A 15,336-nucleotide genomic window follows, 5' to 3' on the forward strand; every position below is an offset into this window, starting at 1 on the left:
GAGCCTTTCACAGACCATGACTTTAGGAACAGCAGAAGCAGGCTTTGAGTCATTTGATGTTGCATAGCATCCATAGTTTCATTCCTTCACACAGCCCCTATTCATTAACACCTCTATTATGTAGGTCTATTATGCTTGACCTACATTTTGTGTTTGTAACTGGATAAGAAGTTGGATGCGGGTGGCACTGTGGGTTAAACCACTGAGCCTAGGACTTGCCGATCAGAAGGTCAGCGGTTCCAATCTCCATGATGGTGTGAGCTCCTGTTGCTCGGTCCCTGCTCCTGCCAACCTAGCAGTTCGAAAGCACATCAAAGTGCAAGTAGATAAATAGGTAGCGCTCTGGCGGGAAGGTAAACGGCGTTTCCGTGCACTGCTCTGGTTCGCCAGAAGCGGCTTAGTTATGCTGGCCACATGACCCAGAAGCTGTACGCCGGCTCCCTCGGCCAATAAAGCGAGCTGGGCACCGCAACCCCAGAGTCGGTCACAACTGGACCTAATGGTCAGGGTCCCTTTACCTTTTAAGAAGTTGGCCTAACCTGCAGTGTATCCTGGTTAATCACCCCCTTTGCCTATTTCTTTTCCAACCCTCTCTAGCAAGTTAATAATTAAATGACTGAAAATGCTGAGTTGCAGTGATGGTGATAATGAAATATATTAGCAGTGGAAACATCACTAAATCCAGATTTCAGAACTTGAGACTTTGTCCGAACCTATGGAGAGAGTATTCCTCAGTCAAATATATATACCTAAATGTGGGATGAGTAGAACAATAGCTGGTCATGTTGGGTGTCCTGACTAGCCAGGAAACAAGTTTTCCTTCCTTAAGGTAGGAAATCCATTCAGGAGGACTCTCTTTAAGACAACCTTCCTTGACTGCACTTTGTCACGTACATAAAGACTCATACCTTTGTGGAAGCCCACCTATACATCAGCAGCCCTTTTCATTACATAACTTATACACCCCCACTTCTGGTACTCTTACCGTAAGCCCAGCAACCTTCCACACAACTTCTTGTGTACCTAGGGGCTTGGTAGGGATGGAATTGCCTGTCTGTGTGAAGCCCAGAAATATCACTAAGAACTGCAATCCCTTCAGGCATATAATTTCTGGTTCTGGGTCCATCAATTAGACCTGTGCCCATGCAGCTGCAGCAGTTGCTCTGGTCCATGGTTGGATAATTAAACTATGGATCAATCACTATCTTCTTGGGAGCAGATCTGGCTGAAGACATTTTGGCACCTGATGCAAGCCGCAAAATGGCTTCCCGCTCCCTGACAGAGAAGAAGTAGTTGGTGAAGATCTACAACGAGCAAGTGGGATATAAAGATTTACATTAGGATCTGCTGTCCCTGTAGATCTTGCTGACAGAGGTGGTCACCTCACCTTGTCACATGGGAGGGCCAGCCCTACTTGGGACTCATACAACACACTGTTATGCTGTATCCATTTATCTTCCCCTTGTAGTGTAGGAACTTATTAATATGAATTTGAATGTGTGAGGATACTATTTTAAATGCACACATGGTTCTGTATGAGCTGCACTGTACTAATCAATCTTTTCTAATAAACCAAAACTGTGGGGAACAGTCCAGTTTGTGAGAGGTCATTTCTGGGCATAAGGTAATTTGGGCCTATTCTCAGAGCTGTGTCCAGTTGACATCAGCAAAAGATCTCACAAGGGAGTGTGTTTTAGGGGTTAGGTAGGTTGTGGACACACATGGGGATTCCAATTTACATTTGTAATGCCTCATGTTCCTACCAAGAACATATGTGAAACTACAAACACATCTCTCATTTACATATTTCTCTCTATCAGTTACTCTCTATTGTTGGATTTAGGCCTCACAAATATAACATAGCTTTTTTTATTTAGATTCTTAAATAATTTATATATCACTTAGTCAAAAAACCCCCCAACAACTCCAATACTAATACTCTCTACTCTTCATTCATATTAGCGGTTTAATCAGAATAGCTATAGAGTAATGTTGATGTTTCTCTTTCAGAATTTTATCGACTTCAGGTGAAGCTCAGAAGCTGATGTGAACATTTGCCTCATTTGGTCAGATTGGCCTCCTACAATAACATGCAACAATTTTGCAGCCCAGAAACAGAGCACAAGATAGATGAAATAGTTTCATTTGGTCACATTGTCCTCATTCATTCACATTTTTGACATTTCAGTGTTGAAAATTAAGAACAATCATGGAGGCATAAATTCTTATGTTATTTATATCTTTCTTTGTATTAAGTGCTCTCTGGTGTTCAAGTTAGGCTTCACTACAATAATGTAGCATTTGGGGGAAAATATGCAAGCCAGTAATCCAGCACTGGAAGCCAAGATGGAGAAGATCTCCACAGCCACCATGTATTTTCCTCTGGTGCTCAGGTAGGTTGGAATAAAGGAGAGCCAAACACTGCAAAAGACCAGCATGCTGAAGGTGATGAACTTGGCTTCGTTGAAAGTGTCTGGCAACTTCCTAGCTAGGAAAGCCACAGTGAAGCTGACAGTGGCTAGAAAGCCCATGTAGCCCAAAACGCAGAAGAACATGAAAACTGACCCTTCATTACATAAGAATATAATTTCTTCACTCATTGACTGCATGTCCAAATCAGGGAATGGAGGAAAAGTTGCCAGCCAAAGACCACAAAGCCCTATTTGAACAATGGAGCCGGAGAGGGTTATGGAATAAGCCAGTTTTTTGCCTACCCACTTCCTGATTGTGGATCCTGGCTTGGTAGCCATGAATGCCAAAACCACTGATATGGTTTTAGCCAAGATGCTAGAGAGGGCCACAGAGAAGACAATGCCAAAACTTGTTTGTCGGAGAAGGCAGGTTGCCTGCTTAGGTGTTCCAATGAACATCAAGGAGCAGAGGAAACACAAGAGGAGAGACACAAGGAGAATGTAAGTCAGGCTTCTGTTGTTGGCTTTGACAATGGCAGTGTCCCGGTGTTTAATGAAGATGCCCAACACTAGAGCTGTGATCAGAGACAACAGTAGTGCCGAGAAAGTTGAAATGATGGCCAAAGTTTCATCAAAGCCCAGAAAGTTTGGTATTTTAGGAATGCAATTATCCTGGTTTTGGTTTGGATACTTATTTGCTGGGCAACTGATACATGTTTCCATGTCTGAAAAGACAAAATGAAATTATGAAGAAAATTCTTAAGAATGTTTGTCATCCGGAGTTCAACTAGTTAATGTTCTTTACCAGGGTAGCTTTCAAAACCTCTAGCTCAAAGACTTTTGTTTGAGATATTTCAAAAATAAATCTCATGCATCAAATCTGGAATTTCTACATAGAGGACATCTCGATGTGTTAGTGGTCCTCCTCCTCTTCCTTAGAATCTCAAGCTGCTCTGTAGTGAAATGAGAGCAATATTACAGCTGAAATCTTCTGAACCGTGAGAGGTGCAATGAATGAGACATTCATTCTCTCCCCAAACTGCCTTCTTCTTCATCGATCATAATTCTTCTTCTCCATTGTAATTTAGAAGAATTTGGATGTAAAATGTATTACCTTCCTTTCTAAATATTTTTTCTTCAGGATGTTTTAAAGATCATATTGCAAACAATAAGAACAATTTAAAAATCTATTATTTAACCCTCCCCCACACCAGAATTTTAACAACAACAAAATTTTAAGGACCTCAGAGTTGGTTAAATAAATTGTGCTGTTTGGTCTATCTTAACATAACATTTCTCACCCCTTTCATTTGAGTACATCCCGCTGGGACATGCTTTACAATCATAGCAACAAAATTTACTTCTCTCCTTCTTTTTCTTCCCATAACCAGGACGGCAGTTGTCATTACATACTGACAAGGGTGGCACCTATCCAAAAATATTGGAAGAATTATTATTTTTTAAATGTTTGGGTGGTATTAGCCTAACACCAGGTGATATATAAGGAATAGGAGGACCAATAGCGTGAAACATATAGTCCATATTTGCACAGGTGGCACATACAATGGGATAAGAAGCAGCTGCATAGCGTCATACAAATTCAAGAGGATTATAATGTTCATTTTAAGCCCAAAGAATACTGTAACAAGCTTAGCATTCTATCTGATGCCACTAACTGGAGATCTGCCTCAGGTATTTCACATACAAGAATGGCTGACAACACTTTCTGATACCCATTGGTCCTTCTCAATGTTAGATGTCTTCTGAGCATGTTGCTCTTTTTTGTATTGTGGTCCATTTGTTTATTTAGTGATAGACCTTACAGGATTCCTTAAAGTATATTGCTTACTCCTTGGTGGCTTACAAATATGCAATAAACAAAAATGGAATTTCTATATTGTATACAAGATGATATCACATACCAAGCAGAATGCAGTCAACATAAGCTGGACAGCAAATAGGATCTCTTAATCTAATGTGCAAGCATTTTCCCACAAGCAAAGCTAATGGTTCAAATACAGATTCTCTCCATTAAAATACTATCCATCTACATATTAATTTCCTCTTCTTAAAGTCTACTTTTCTCTCCCAGCAAACTTCACATTTAATCAGGTGCTAAGTGAAAAAACGCCTCCTTTCATTGCATCCCATTTTATGAATGTTGCTATGTGATGCCAATAAAGGTTACTTGTTTGATAATCATGAATGCTGGTATTTGGGAAATTTATTTCCTCACCTGAGTCAAGCCCCTGTGCCATTTAATCTGTCCATCATTAATGGTGAGCTCTTTCCCTGGAGGGGCCTGAGGATCCAGCCTTCCCACTTTGACCCTGATGTAGGATCTATTTGGGAAAGTGATCAAATTTCTAATATCAAAACCAGCTGCTAATTCTCCACGTTCATTTAATGTAATTTCATCACCAACAGAGTTGTTGAATGAGATCTTCTGTAGGAATGAGTGGAGCTAGGTGGAAAGAGAATCAAAAGGTATATAAAGTATTATAACATTCTGATTAAGATTGTTGAATAGCTTTCCTAGATGGATTCAAGAACTTTATACTTAGGGGTTATAAAGTTTTAATTCAAAGTATAGTTTATGACAGTGTAGAATTGGCAGAACCATTCTTGTTTTCTGCAAATGAAGGAATTTATACCACACACACCACATATGGAGGAAAAGTTACATGCTGTCATGTTTAAAGACTTCATTTATGCCCCTTTTCCATTTCACTTTTTCATCAGTATTGTATGATGATATATTCTTGAATAACTGGGACCAATCAGCACATATGAAAATCTTTGCAGTTGCTTCTCCATGCAAATTTCTCATGTCTAAGAGGAAGATGTTCTAAGGATTATATCTGGAGTGGACATGAGAACGGAAGATTTTTAAAAAGTTAACTGTATGACAAAACCTCCCAATGATTTATGTTCTGCGTAAGGAGCATTGATTGCAACTCAGTAGGAATCTTCTTTTAGAATTGAAGAGGCCATTCAAAAGTCCCTATAAAATAAATCAGGTAGCATATGTTGAAGGAAATTCTTTGTGAACAGGCATTTCTTTCACTTCCTGCTAAATCAAATGACTGCTGTCTCATTTTAGGCAAACCATTGCTATTCTAATTTATCACTTGAATACACTCAAAAGCGGATAAAAGAACTTTGGTCAGAAGAATCCATTGGAAGTGTTAACTCTGGTAATAAATTGTTAAAATGAGCATAAACAGGATCTCCTTATTCACCTGGATAACAGGACAGTTTAGAAACAATTTTTCAGAGATTTTGGACGATCTCTCTGGATGACAATATTTAACCTCAATACCAGTTAATTGAGAAGTTTCAGTTTGTTATTCTTGGGTGCTACCTCTACCCTTTGTGTTTTCTGTGAGGTACATTGGGACCTGAAATATATTTTTTCAAAATTGGTACCATAGATAATTAGCTTTATCTAGTGCAATATCAAACTGCTCCACTGCCCCATTTCCCCAATGGCTCCCTTCTTCTATGAAGAACAAAAGCGTATTTTTTCTTGCTGCTTTTGCTGGTTGTGGCAGTGCAGAGAAAGCTGGTGAAAAGTTTGCAAAGTTTGGTTGGGTGAGCTTGAAAGCTCTTAAGGAATTCAAACAGGGAATGGAATTGCCTATTTCCATGTTAACATCACAAGGTGGCCAAGTGGAGAATGTGTTTGAATTTAATTTTCTTTCTCTTTTAGCATATCGTACCTAGTTGTGTACCAAATGCAATAATACAAGTAATTTCTCACTCGCTGGATCATCACTTTGTCTTGGTGAGGGGGCCTGCACATTCCTATGACCCTTGTGAACAAAGCTGTCGGGAGTCTTGTACTCCCAATAGGATCACCCAAGCTGATAAGGTCAAAGGGGAAGAGCTAGACAAAGAATGAACCAAGAAGTCCTCAGTGGCAGAACAGCTGGATGATAACAAACGGTATGTTACAATGGCTGTGAAGGTGGATGAAGGCTTCAGCAGATAAGAATCTACCAGTCATTGTGATAATCATGCCACCGGAATAAAGCATTCCTGTGAAGACTGGATTGGTCAGCGTGCACTGATCTACACACATAAAACAAATTCACACACAGTTATCTTCCAAAAACCCATCCCAAACCCCAAAAGTCCCATGGCAATTGGCAAATGGTAATGGGGGCAGGATCGTGAAATCTGGAAACCCCTAGCCATGAACTGGCGCATGGGTGGTGGATACAGATTCAGTCGCTCTGACTCAAGGAATGAGGCAGTTGAGCAGCTCGGCAGCTGTATCCATGACTGAGCAGCCCTTTTTAGGATCCACTCTACTCACCCCAAAAAGGGACTAGAAAAGGTGTCCTAAACATAGTCTGCCTCCCTTTTCCCCTGAGTGAATTACCATGCCCAGTGGGGTCACCACCCAGCGGTCATAAAAGACAATTGAACTTTGGAACATGGAATATATGGACTTAGTCAGATAACACAGATAATGAATGTCCTGAATGCAGAACTGCATCATTGCAAGAGAGCTGCGACATTTTTACATCGATATTGCAGCACTTCAAAAAACTCAAAGAGCAGGTGAGGGTCGACTGAAGGAAGAAAAAGGAGGAAAGGCCTCTCCCCCTTCTGGAGGGGAGGTGTTGTGGGCGGGATGCGATTTCTGCATCACGTAGGGGGCGTTATGCCCCCTGCCCCACTCACCTGGCTGGCATGCCATGCCCCTGGGTAAGCACCCAACCGGGCGACTTGGTGGGGCGTGGTTTGCTGTTTAAGTTAAAGCCATGCCACCCATTCCGCCCATTTCTTCACCTTTTCACCACGAGTCACCCACCCACCACTCTCTTAGGGTTCAGGGCTTAGCTTCTCTCTTGACCTTCCTATGGACCTATGGTTGGTCGCCCAGGTTGCCCAGGGGGCCTGGTAGGAATTTTTCCAAATGGCATTAGGCCTTTTGGTTTTTTCCCTTACCTCGTAGCAATCGTCACAACTTTCTCGGTATTTGGCGGTTAGGCATTGCAATGTGTTGTTGGTGTGTGGAAGGGCAAGGTGTGGCCATCTCCCATCCCTTCAAATTTGGGTATTCTGTTAAAGGAATTTGGTGGTTGTGGATCCTGTCCGATGCCTGTGTGGCGGGGGGCCATGGCACGACCCTCGGTGACATCAGGAGAGAGCTTATAGTTGTATTAGCATCAACAGGCTCCCCCTACTGGTGGATAACCCCTCTTTAGGCTCACCCCTCTAAGAGTGGGTGGAGTCAATCTTCCGTGGTCCAATGCCTAAGCCAATACATTCTCACTTGCTGTAATCAATAAAGTTGTGGCCTTTTCTTGCCCATTAACCTTATACAGTGTGTCCACGTGTCTTTATTCCTCAAAGCGGGGATCGGGTCCTCGAACCACAACACATTCTTCTGGAAAAAGTCTACCTAAACAAGAACGTTGAATACATGGAGTAGGCTTTGCTATCAAGAACAATCTTGTGAAGCTCTTGTCAGAAGTCCCTACCAGCATTAATGAACAACTTTCAACCCTTCAAATAAAACTCACAAAAAACCAACGGGCTACTATTCTAAGCGCTTATGCATCAACACTGGATGCTGATGAAGACATTAAAGAATTTTTTTACTCTCAGCTAGATACCATCCTATTGGAGACACCTAAGGAGGATAAAGTTATCCTCCTAGGTGATTATAATGCAAGAGTTGGGTGAGATTTCAATATGTGGCCTGGGACTATTGGGGAAGAAGGAATTGGCAGCAGCAACCAGAATGGAATCTTACTTTTGACGATATGTGCAGGGCACAACCTTGTTATTACCAACACACTCTTCCGACAAAAAAATAAATCTAAGACATATTGGAGACGCCCTCGGTCAAGCCACTGGCACCTCTTTGACTATGCAATTGTCTGAGCTGAAGATCAATGTGACATGCTCCTTACCAGAGCTATGATGAATGCCGATGACTGCTGGACAGATCACTGATTAATACACTCCACAATGGCTATCAAGGATAGGCAGGCTTCAAGGAAGGAAACCAAGGCACAAAATGAACACTCAAGTCCTTCAAGATCCTATTAAGCGGGATTGTTTCCAAGTGACTCTTAAGGACCATCTGCTTTTGGAACTCCCTGATAACATCGAGGAACACTGGGCCAAGCTAAAATCATCCATTATTGCAGCCTGTGAACAAACTATTGGATACCAAACCAAGAAACACCAGGACTGGTTTGATGAGAATGACAGTGAGATTGAATGCATGATTGACAAGAAAAAGGAATGCCTTTCAGATCTGGCAAAGAGACAGAAACTGCGCCACTATGAAAAAAAACCTATGCCAATGCTAATGCTGAGGTTCAATGAAGAACCAGAGAACTAAAGAACACCTGGTGGATTAAAAAAGCTCAAGAGATCACTGTAAATTGTAATGCCTTGTGGACTCTTCTTCTGAAAATTGGCTGCCCAGATAAATTTGTGAACATCATTTGGCTTTTCCATGATAATATGACAACAACAATCGTAGATAACAATGGTTCTCAAAGTGAACCATTCACAGTGGGATCATGTGTTAAACAGGGTTGTGCTATTGCCCCAACTGTATTCATTATTTTCATTTCCATGATCCTACACCTTGTTGAAGGGACACTCCCCTCCAGAGTAGAAATCATATGGAATCATATGGAAATCATATGGCAACAGATGGAAAGATATTTAATCTTAGCGGGCTGAAAGCAAAGAGTAAGGTTACCGTAACTTCCATCATAGAGCTTCAGTATGCTGATGACAATGTAATGTGTGCACACTCAGAGGATGACCTACAAACCATCCTAAATATCTTTGAAGAAGTTTACATAAAGCTTGGCCTATCACACAACTTACAAAAAAACAAAGTGCTGCACCAACAAGCACAAAACAACCTCTCTGCAGCACCACAAATCCAACTCAATGGTGTAACATTGGATAATGTCAATCACTTCTCCTACCCGGGCAGTTATCTCTCCACAAGGGCCAACACTGATGTCTAAATCCAACATTGTCTGAGTTCTGCAAGTGCAGCTTTCCACCAATTGAAGTGTAGAGTGTTTGAGGACCAGGACATTCACAGGGAAACCAAAATGCTTGTTTACAAAGCTATTGTTCTACCAACCTTACTGTATCCTTGTGATACGTGGATCACTTATAAACACCATCTCCAACTCCACAAAAGATTCCATCAACAGTGTCTCTGAAAATTTTTACACATCACTTGGGAGGATAGGCGAACTAATGCCAGTGTACTGGAAGAAGCAAAGGTCACCAGTGTTGAAGCAATGATTCTTCAACATCAACTTTGTTGGACTGGTCATGTTGTGTGGATGCCTGATCATCGTCTTCCAAAGCAACTACTCTATTCCAAATTTAAAAATGGAAAGCAAAATGCTGGTGGTCAACAAAAGAGGTTTAAAAACAAAAGAGGGCCAAGCAGAAACTGTGAGCCATATTCTATTCCACTCTAGATTTTATTCAGATTTCAGAGCATCCCTCATAAACCTGCTTGTACAAAAAATGCCAGGGAGGATAGAGGAATACTATTTAAATTACCTCCTGTCCAACCAGAATTCTTATGTCACTAGAAATGTAGCTAGATTTGTGCAATAGCCATAAGTAAAAGAAAGCCAAAGATTACACAGCTGCATAAATCGTCATAAACTGGTACAGTTCTTAGTTAAATCTTTTATTATTTTAAACTTTTATGGTGTTTTATTCCACTGGACATGTATTTCAAGTACACTTAACCATTATATTGCTTGTTAAACACCATACTGATCATTTTTATTGTTTGTGTAGAGAATTATCCAGAAATTTTGGTTTAATATGCTAGCTGTTTGCCGTAATAAACATTGATTGAGCTTATGGCATTTCCACACTTTGCTAGAACACTGTAAAATGTTTGCGCCCCCTGGAGATAGGCAGAAGGTAGGGGTTTGAAAAAGACAGACAGACCTTCCCAGCAAATGTATTTAAACAATTATGCCACACCAAATTTGGTTTGGATTTCTGTTACTATGCACTCCACAGTTACTACCAGCCCCAAAGCTTCAACAATTGTCTAATCAAATGCCACTTGAAATATAGGAGCAGCATTCATTCCAGCTCTTTAAATATCTGCTGTTATTTAGCCACTATTTATAACTACCGTAAATATCAACTCACATAAAATATCAAGGCAGTGCACAATAGTGAACACTTTGAAAACCAAACTCTTTGTAACAGCAAACACTACCTTCCAAGGCTCTATATTCTGAGGAGATGGTCTTCCTGCAGCCTCCATTCTTCTGTTGTTGGATCCAGCCAACTGCCTATGTAAGGCATGTGCCAAAGCAGAGACAGCATTATAGATACTGTAGCTGTGGCTGGTCATGCTCATTTCAAAAAATGGTGCAGGAAGGCTCTCCAACATTTCCTCTCCGGTACAAGACTTAGCTTTGTATATTGACTTAGTAGAGTCTGTAAATGAACAACCGAATGCTTGTTCCCAGAAATCTGTGATAAAACCATTTCCATCTGCCCAGGAAGGATTTACATTCTGCAGAAAGTATCGGAAGTCACGAATTTCCTTGGATTGAAATGCAAAGGAGATAGCACCATGGAACATTTGTATATCAACATCAATTTTTTTTTGAAAAATATTTATTACGAAATCAATTTGAGCTGTGGTAATCCATACTTTCCCTTCAGGTAAGTTCTTTCTGGACTGAGCAAATATGAGCTCAGCTACCTTCATTACGTTTAGAGCAAATGACAACCAGAGAAGAGATGTACTTTCTCCGTATACAACAACTGTGTTTGCTGTGCTTCTCATGAAACCTGGGAAAACAAAACTTGTGTCACGCACCACATCAAGTATGTTACCAGTGAAACGTAGATGGTATTCAACTCTTTCTGTGAATGCTGAACAGATCCCATTTTTGAAAAACATTGGTTCAATGGTATTCAAGAAACGTTCTCCAGCTTCGTTAGCAGGAGTGATGAGCCCAACCCATTTCCATCCAAAATGCAGAAGTAATTGGATAAGTCCCTGATACTGAAGTCCTTCATTAGGAACCATGTGGTAAAAGGAAGGGAACTTAATTTGATGATTTGTGGCTGCTTCAAATGAACCATACGAAGTCTGTAAAAGGAAAAGCCCAAGCATTCTGAGTGAAAGAATTCATAACAAACCTATTTATCCCATATATCTCCAATATAATGATTTTATGGGAAACACCCACCTACACTTACATAATAAATAAAAACACAGTCTTGCTCATTCCCCTGCCCTGTAGATATTAATTTCCATTATTATGGAATCAAAGCAGATTCCTACCTGTAGATGTTACTTTACTTCAAGTATAGGAGAGCATTTACTCTTTTTTAATTTGATGCTTTCTGCACCACAAAATTAAAAAGCAGTAAAATACAAAAATACCATATCAATCACAACCAGCAAAAAACAAAAGAACTAAAATGAAATTAAGCAACACAGAACACCACATAATACTGCTAGAAGTGTCTCCCAAATGCCAAATGACAGAACAGTAACTAGAAAACACGGTTTTCAATTAGCCGTTGAATGTGAACATTTTGCAGAAACAGCATAGTTCCCAGAAAAAGAATTTCCCAATTCTTACGGAAAGCATTCCTAGTTAACATGTCCTGAGCTTATGTGATCCCATGATAATAATTTAATAATAATATATATCCCACATATCCCAAATTGACTGTTTTTTTTGGGAGGGAAATACCTACTTCTACTTGCATAAAAAGTACAAACACAATGTTGCTTAATTTCACATTTCATATGGAGAGCAAGTCTAGTTAACATGTCCTGATCTTACATGATCCAGTGATATTTTGTTCCAAAGATATTATATGATCCCATCTGGATATCCCATTTACCAACCTGGCACCTTTGAATCAATCTTCCCTTACCTGTATTAAGCACACATGCTTTGTACCCTTGCCCTTGTCATGCACATTGTTGGAGACCCCATGCTATAATATCAGCAAACCCATACATTTCAGTCCCTTTCACTTGTCTCTGTTATACCACTCCAAATTTATGAATCAATATACTCCTGCTGGAAAGAGAACTGGAGAGTGAATTATGGTGTGAAATCTCAATTTTCTGATAACCGTAATATTCCTACCTGTGGAATTTTGTAAAGGCCCAAGATGTCTGCCATACACAAGGTGACCTCAGAGCTCAGTCCCCCAATGACTCCTATTACATTTTCCTGGGAGCCACATTTGTAGTTGGGGACAAAAGTATATGAGTTAAACAGCAGATCCAGAGTGGTGCGGTAGGTCATCTTAGCATCATAGTAGCTGTCATAGATGTGGAACCCAAGAGTGACATTGGGCAAGACCTTGGGATTCCCATTGATCTCATCAATCGCAAACACCAGGGCAAGGATATGCTGGAAGAACTTTGATAACACGCTGTGAATAAAGTGGCATTGCTTCATGGGGAAATAAAATAGTGCACAAAATATAGATCTGAGAGATACAGCTTTCAGACTTTTGGGATATAGAAAAACTATAAGGACTACATTTTTTCCTATGAGCAATAGACATGACCAGTTTATTTTTCACATTTTTTACCACCTTTCAGCAATGAAACATAAGCTGGCTTACTCTGTTCTCTTTGCTCCTCTTGAATCCTCACGACATTCCCTTGGCTGGAGTTAACCCAGTGAATGGAGATTGGAAGCTGTATCTCCCTAGTGTTAGTCTGCTATGCTAGCCAACAACAAGAATGCAGGTGGTGTAAATGTCTGTCTGAAACAGGTCAATCAAACGTGTGCATAACATTAGCACACCAACCACATGGCGGCGGCGAAGAATGCTTACATGGTGGCAGAGCTTTTATGAGTGGTGAATGGGTATCTGTCATCTGGCCAAGTTACCATTTCTCTGGCATCAGTAATGGTGCATGAATGAGCTATCCCAGGAGCTCATTTCTGGTCAGTCAGACCAATTCAAACGCCATAGTGAAATTAAGACATACTTTTTTTTTTTGCCCAAATTCAAATCACTTCACTCATTGAATTTCAGTTGTCATTTTACTGCTCATACATCCAGTTTGGAAAGATACATTTGGAGCTCTACGCAATCCATTTTTGTTATAACCAATCTGAACAATTTGGTCACATCAACAAACTTGGCTGCTTCACTTCTTCGGTTTTTATGCCACCCGCCTTCTCCTTCTCTTACTCAGTTCTCTCTTTGCAGAACTGAATCACTAAATCTTAAGGATTCCTAATGTCCAAGTGAGAGTGTAGACGTGACTTGTATGCACAGATGTTTCTCATACACTCTATCAAATCTTTCAAGTCAATAGAGGCTGTCAAATCAATGTAGTTCTAAAACTATTCATTCAAAGCAAAGTATATTTCAGTCAAATATTAGAATGTAAAGCATGAGTGAAATAATATAAAGGGCTATTTACTTACATTGGTCTGTCAATCAAGACTTCAGAGGGGTGTATATTAAATAAAACATTGGGGAGGATGTAGCGGATAAAAGATGCTATCTCACCAATGACAGGGTCACCTGGCTCATACCACTCATGTGGAATAGGTACAGGATTAGTTGTAGTAAAATTAGCACTATGCACTCGGCACACCATGTTGGGGAAGAGCAGGAGAAGCAGCAGCAACAAGGTTCTACACATGGACTCTTCTTTGCCTCTCTACAATATCATTATTATCATCAGCCTGATTTGGACAGGATGGATTTGGAGGCAGCAGACTCTGCCAATTCAGAGCTTAAAGGGACATGTATGCACCTTATCAGTAATTTCAACCCTTCCACAAAGACCTGCCTTGAATGGTAAATAAGATGCAGTGGTTTAAAACTTGACCTATATAGTCACAGAGCCTGGCCTCTGTAACCTGCATTATTCTAACTGCCTATGGAAAACTGGGATACTGTAAATATTTTGGACTTTCTTGTTGATTCTCCCCCCACCCCGCATTCTGCCTTTCAGAGCTTTGACTAGGTGAATTAATTATTGTAATTTTAATAATTACAGGGGAGACCACCACTTTTTGCAACTTTTAAAGGACTCCATGGTGCATCCAGAACTGCCAAGTAAACATATTTATCACTTCAGTGAGTTATAGATTAGGAATGGTTCTTCAAAGTCATCTAGTCCAACCTTCTTGCTGATACAATACACCTATAGTTATGAAAATACGGTATTTTTTAGAGATCAACTAGCCTTCCCCCAATTTGCTAATTTGCTACTACTGGGGCTTCTGTACTCTCTCATGTATGTACAGTAACTTTGTTGGGACCCTTTTGCCATCCCACTAACTGGATCTTGGGAACAGCGCTGGAACCGTCCCAGCACGTAGGGACCCTGGGAAATGAAGTAAACCATGACATCTAGCCACTTTAGAAACAATACATTCTTATTGTCTGAAGCAATCTGGTATGCATGGGAACCTCTCTGGCAGTGCACTCACTACTGATGGGTGGTCCCATCAGTAATAGTGAATGCAATGTGCTCCAGGTCTTGCTGAACTGCAGCTCCCATCACCCACCCATTTATATCCATTTCTTAAATGATTCAGTATATTTAAAGGACATGGTTGGATTGGTGATTAACACAGTGCAATTTCTTTATGGGCTTCTTTGATGTCGTAAAAGGCACCTTGAGAGTGTCAGTGGACAAGCAATCTGGGTCCTTATTGCTGGATTCTCATCATACTTGGGTACTTTCCTGAACAAAAAGTGAATGTATTTATTATTGGCGATAATTAGGCGTGGCGTGGCTAATTACTTTACGATCCTAATTAGTCCTTTACAGCGGTCCGGTACTTTCCTGAACAAAAAGTGAATGTATTTATTGCCAGACTGGCTCCACTCAACTGCCTTTAAGTTCTGTAGCTTCTGGACTGGCACAGCCAAC

The 15,336-nt window shown here is 40.5% G+C and overlaps 1 protein-coding gene across 2 annotated transcripts; it reads right to left on the reverse strand.

The window, feature by feature from the left end:
* Positions 1–1,946: 1,946 nt before the first annotated feature.
* Positions 1,947–11,022, reverse strand: LOC310828973 (vomeronasal type-2 receptor 26-like). Of its 2 annotated transcripts, none has more exons than XM_083707096.1 (2): positions 10,663–11,022; positions 1,947–4,753 (listed from the first exon to the last, which is right to left on the reverse strand). In XM_083707096.1, exon 2 carries the CDS (start codon positions 3,132–3,134, stop codon positions 2,235–2,237), a length of 900 nt encoding a protein of 299 aa, XP_083563222.1. In that variant the 5' UTR covers positions 3,135–4,753; positions 10,663–11,022; the 3' UTR covers positions 1,947–2,234. The 2 variants fall into 2 exon arrangements, with proteins under 2 accessions (XP_083563222.1, XP_083563221.1); XM_083707095.1 differs by having other exon boundaries at positions 1,947–4,875.
* Positions 11,023–15,336: the final 4,314 nt, after the last annotated feature.

The sequence above is a fragment of the Podarcis gaigeae genome (genome assembly GCF_964106915.1).
Source record: "Podarcis gaigeae genome assembly, chromosome: 13".
Classification (NCBI taxonomy): domain Eukaryota; kingdom Metazoa; phylum Chordata; class Lepidosauria; order Squamata; family Lacertidae; genus Podarcis; species Podarcis gaigeae.

Excerpts from the sequence above, each read along its gene's own strand:
- LOC310828973 (XM_083707096.1), bottom strand. The coding sequence starts at position 3,134 with ATGGAAACATGTATCAGTTGCCCAGCAAATAAGTATCCAAACCAAAAC.